General features: G+C 39.3%; 1 protein-coding gene across 1 annotated transcript in view; it reads right to left on the bottom strand.

Moving 5' to 3' along the window:
- WDR43 (WD repeat domain 43) overlaps positions 1-1,070 on the bottom strand; it is a gene marked incomplete at its 5' end in the record, with an annotated part of 20,367 nt that extends 19,297 nt beyond the window's left edge. Inside the window, one exon of the mRNA XM_010162340.1 lies at positions 936-1,070. Within this exon, the coding sequence (XP_010160642.1) occupies positions 936-1,070 (135 nt within the window). The remainder of the gene's footprint in view (positions 1-935) is intronic.
- Between the last annotated feature and the right edge of the window lie 4,493 nt (positions 1,071-5,563).

The following is a 5,563-nucleotide window of genomic DNA, read 5'->3' as shown; positions in this document are numbered from 1 at the left end:
GAATCATCCTTTAATTCAACTTATCTGTATAAAGAAAAAAAACCCAAAACAATAACGTCTGCTACCCTGCTCCTACAGAAGAGCAGCCAGTGTTTTCACACTCACTGAAACTGTAAATTTTAACCTGAAACTCTGTTATGTTGTCCATAGATTTCAAGCATAAATACAGCTTTTCCATAAAACAGAGTTGGTATTTGTTAGCTAGTGTCACTCACATGTATTGTGATTTTAAGAAGTCACTGCTTTCTCTTAATTCATGTACACTGATCACCTATACACAACCAAGAGTTCAGAAGCCCAAGGATCTCAAACTATCGCACAGAATAATTCAGATTTATTTTGTTTGTTACATAACCCAAGACTAAAACCAAAGTGCTCAGGAGTAACAGGGAATTTATGAATGAGAAGGGCAAACTTTGAAAATCAGCATTTATCATTTGAGAAAGATCACGTGCTGAGAGGGCTCAAAAGCTTCCACAAGGGAGTAAGTTTACATCTGTACAGAAGAATCTGTCAACACAACACCTTCCCCAGAGTCAAGGAGTACTTCAATCCTGCCCTCCTCTCCCAAATACTGTGTAAGAACTGAGGGTTTGACACTCCCACCGAGGGCTTCACTCTTCAGCGAGGCATTTCACCATTACTGTTATTTTTAATGCAAAATAACAAATCCATGTGCAATGCTACGATACTGCATTAACTTCAAAACCAAGATTTCTCAGCGTGTACCTGCTGTCACCAATACAAAAAGCACCACTTGAAGATTCCCAAGCACCTGAATTACTGTACCTCTATCCGTACACACAGCTACTAAGGAAAAATAAATCTGAATAATTAGGTTAGATTTTTCCAATTTTTGAGCAGTAGAAAGAACAGCATAAACTAACCGAAACCATCAGCATTTGGTAGCACGTGGTGAAGAGCGTATTACTTACTAGCTTGCTCTGTAATTCTCCTTTTACTGTGCTGTACAACAAAATGCTACCAACTGCTGTACCAATAGCCAGGATATCTAACTGCTTGTCCACTTCTGCAACTTCAGACTTCCGTTTTTTCCTCTGAGGGCCATCCTGGAAAATCAAAAAAGAGAAAACATGATTAATTAGTCTGACCAGCTACTCTCAAGTGTTAAAGTAGAGAGGAAAAAAGACTTCTGTAAGTTTGAGACCCAGTCAGCCAGCACAACCTCTGCTAAGACACAAGATGAAGACACTACAGTGCACAGCAATCTAGAGACACATCTTGTACCTCCAGGTACAAGGCAAGGAAGTTGCTATGAGTCACTTGGAAACATTTGGTAGAGGCCATTTTGCTATCCTAGTGACCAGATCCATGAGGGAAAAACCCCTTATTTAAGTTTTTCACTGAGCTTGTGTCCCAGAGGCACAAGTAAAGATTAACACAATTAGACTATTTCATCCACAAAATGGAAACATTTGATCAAGAATGATCAATCTATTCGTTCTCAAAAACTGTTCAGAAGAGTCTTGCAAATATTAAGTAATGCCTCTTAAAAAGAAAGTGCTACCCCAGGGGGAAGCAATCAGGACTCGAGGGTGAGTGCTCTGCCCCAGTCCTGGTGTCGATACCAGAGGTCCTCCTATGATCAGGCAATTCTTAAGTCTTCACCCTCCTGCTCTCCAAGTGCTACCAACCACTCCAGGGAAGGATTTCACTTCATCTCGCTTAACCAAACACATCTGAATGTAGCACATCACTTGGAAGGGGAGAAGGAATATAACTGGCTCTTGAGCACGAGAAACTAAAATAAAGAAGGCAGAAGAAGCCACTACATTTGTTCTCCCTGGATTAGTCCCACATAACCAATCACACACATACAAAAGAAAAAACTGTTCAAGGACTTCAGAAGAGAAATATCATCCCTAATGCTACTGATTAGTTTTTAAACTGGACTTTGGTAAGTTGCCTTACATTTGTCACACACAAGCAGAGCAATTTAAAAAAAAAAAAAAAATATATATATATATATACACACACACACACACAAGCTGATGCTTCCTCTACACAACAGATATATCTGCACTGGTGAGCAGCCAGAAGAAGCCAAAGGAGACTCTGATAACATGTGAGCAATCAGCTCTGTGCAAGCTCCATGTGCTGTAGCTAACCTGTCACCCAACAGATATCACACAGCAAACAAACAATTTTTAGTCAGGCCCAGTGATGTAACGACAATCAGGATTTGGGAGTTTCCACCACAACTAAGATTTAAAAGTTTAACAGTGCAGGATAAATACTTTAATTCTTTGAAGCGGGACATTCTTTTCCTCTTTATTTAACACAGACAACACTTTCTGGAAGGAAAAGTGTTTTGCTTTAAGCCAATAAAATCCAAAATGCTATATAGATACTTTTACATCAAAAGCAGTCTCTTCAGAGAAGAGATTACATTGGGTTTTTTGCAACCATTTGTTTAGGCTTCCTCTTGCCTGGGAAAGAAAAGTGTTTATAAAATTTTATGAAAACATAGGTGCTGAGAAACCATCAGAGTTGCAAAGCACAACCAAGTAAATCAACCAGGTTTTAAGACAACATATGAGAAAAGACACAATTAGTTTAATTTTTGGCAGCAATGCCTACTAAGCCATCTTGAAACTGCTGTCTGACAGGCAAAGACAAGGGCCACACACCCAGTGGAGATGCAAGTACAGTTTATGTGTTTTCTGGTACTTTTCAAATCTCTTTATGTAGTTTTACTAATTACCCCACACACCCCCACTGCAAAGCAAAACCACAATTAAGAACAGATTCAATTCTCTTCCCTTGCATAAATCTTTTAACTAAACTTTGTTCACCCTCCATTTCGGTTTGTTATGGTCAGCTCCCCTTGGAACAACCCAACAGCACAACAAAATTCCCATTGAAGTCCCCAGTTATTCCCAGTGTCAAGAAAGCCAGAAGCAGTGAAGGTTTTTCCAATAATTCTTTCAAATTTATTTCTTTCCTGGCCACCCTTTATCAGCTTATTAGTGGGGCATTTTGTCAGAAATTTGTGCATTAAAGAAATGCCAGTGGAAAATTCAGACATCTATTAACGTTGGAAATTATTTGAAAAAACACTCCCAAGAACTAAAAAAAAAAAAAAAAAAAAAAAAAAAAAAAAAAAGTTAAAAAATGTAAAAAAAAAAAAAAAATCAAACTTCTCTACCCTGCATTAGATTAGTACACAGACATATTGCCAATTGCAGCAGAGATCCAAGCGGGATTCACTTGTGCATCAGGGTCTTAAATTCAAGAGCACCCTGTTTCCATGGATAAGATAGGAGAGCTGAACTATAACAAATATCATTTTCCTTTTGATTCCCAGCCCCCCAGATTTATGGAAACTCAAGCTTACTTAGAAATCCTTCAACTTTGCCTGAAAAAGTACAGTGTTTGAAGTAGTAGATGGTTAAAAGAAGCTATTTGTAAAGGGACTATGCACATATTTTTCCATAATTTTCTTACTTGAGTAGGTCAGACTCCAAGACTTTTTTTTTTAAAAAAAAAAAAAGCTAAAAAAAACAAAAAAGATAAATCCAGTCTCTGCTGCACACACATGAAGTAGAACACTTAAAACACAAAAATGGGGGAAAGCCTCAAGAGTCTTGAGAACTGAAGAGGACAGAGCAGTTGCAGATTATCAGGAAGAAAGGGGAAGAAGGTATTTTGAAAGTCGGTGGTCCACATACTCTTCATGGAGCAGGAGATGGTGAACACGGCGAGCAGGAAGCACTGACACTAGGAGAGCACGTGTGCGGGGAACATCCCGATAAGCCACCAGGGCATCAGCAGTTCCAGGGCCTCCAGTTCAAAACTTAACTTCTAATATTCTCCTGTAACACATGGCCTTCCTTAACATGGCAGCAGTCCAAAACATACTTAGTTCAGGTGTAACTTGGCCAAACACCATTTACAGATATCTACTGCCAGAGTTTTACTCCTGAACACCAGATACCAGTACTACCTAGAGACATCAACTCTCCAGGAATAAAAAATTTTAAAAAATATTAAATAATGTCAGAAAACACACTTTCAATACAATATATTTGGCAGAAGCATGACAGCTTTAGTTCTTCTTATCAGTCTAAGGACAACCCAATGAATTATAAAAGTTTATGGCATTATTATTCCAAGAAACATTATGTTTTCCAGTTCTGCTTGAAAATGTACCAACTTTCAAGCAGTGGACAGCACTGAAACTACTGGAATAATTAGAAAGGACTGAGAGGTACCCAAATGCTGTCTGATTAAGTCCATTTTCCATATAACCCCAAATCAGGTTAAACTGGAGCATCTGTAGGTTTTAGGGTGGGTCTCCAGAAAAAGGTCAGTTTTTAAAAACCACTCAGAAACCTTCTGTGCTTGACTTATAGCACCACTGCAGTGCACTATGTCAGCTTAAGTTTTATTTCACACAGGATAGAGTAACCCCATTTTCATGTACCAGTTTGTTTATTTAAGAGTGAAAAAGAACCTATGCAGCCCCAAAACTAACACTTTTTCTTCCAAGTTACATGAAAAATGAACAAGTTAAGGTCAATCTAAAACTAACCTTTCTGCCACATTCTTCAAGTGTTCTAAGAGTTTTCAAAGTTCAGAGCTAAGCTGCTCAACTGAGAAAAATGAGACAATCCCATCTTCCTTTGGATTGGTAATCTGTGTCAAGTATTTTGAAATAGGTGTTACAGTATTTCAAATAAATTAAATTGTTGATATACCAAAGCACCTTTTAAATGCCCTCCCTACTTCTTATGATAAAGGGGGCAGATTTCACCTACTTTATCCAACAGACTTATTTTTTATCAAGAAATGGCATATTCTAGCTAAAAAATATAGGATTACTTCAACATAAAGGGGATTAAAAGATATGTTACTGTATATACTCAGATATCTTCAGGTTGTGTGCTCACCTGAGGTGAAGTTAAATAAAACAAATTCAAGGTGGAGAACATCCGAGCCCTCTGATGTGTGCTCTGAATAAAGTTACCGAGTATCTTCTTGCAGGATTCCTGAGCTCAGGAAGAGGCCCCACGGACAGCATAGCTGCTTGCATGGCAATACTTCCAAGAGTAAGGAAATGTAAAGAGATACTGCCTTTACTGGAATTTCAACTGTACGCAAGCTAAGCGGAGGCACAGCGGCCAACGTGCTCTGTGGCATCACCTTTTTGATTAAGGTGAGAGGTGACATGAAGTGACATACCTTACTCCTTCAAGGAAGGCTTCTTCCATGCAGGTTATACGAAAGACAAATGATTTTACAGTCAGTGCTTCTGTGAAAGCCGCTTTTTTGTTGTTGTTGTTGTTGTTAAAAAAAATAATAATGTAAAGACTCCAGTGCTGTTTCCCCCACCAACACGCTGAAATTCTGCCTTGTGAAGAGCAACACTGCGATGCTGCTCTGAGAGGATTCCCCCCCGCACCCTCACCCCGGGGGATGTCACGCGTGGACCACGCTGGGGAGCGACAGCCCTTGGTTGAACCCTACAGATCTCCAGTCCTTCCCCCCCCACAGGATCTTCATCCCATTCCCCGCACCGAAACGCCGCATCTCCGCTCTC

This window comes from Antrostomus carolinensis, unplaced genomic scaffold (genome assembly GCF_000700745.2).
Source record: "Antrostomus carolinensis isolate BGI_N321 unplaced genomic scaffold, ASM70074v2 scaffold27272, whole genome shotgun sequence".
NCBI lineage: Eukaryota > Metazoa > Chordata > Aves > Caprimulgiformes > Caprimulgidae > Antrostomus > Antrostomus carolinensis.
The sequence above is the reverse complement of the archived record's forward strand: the minus strand, read 5'-3'. Positions and strand labels throughout refer to the sequence as shown.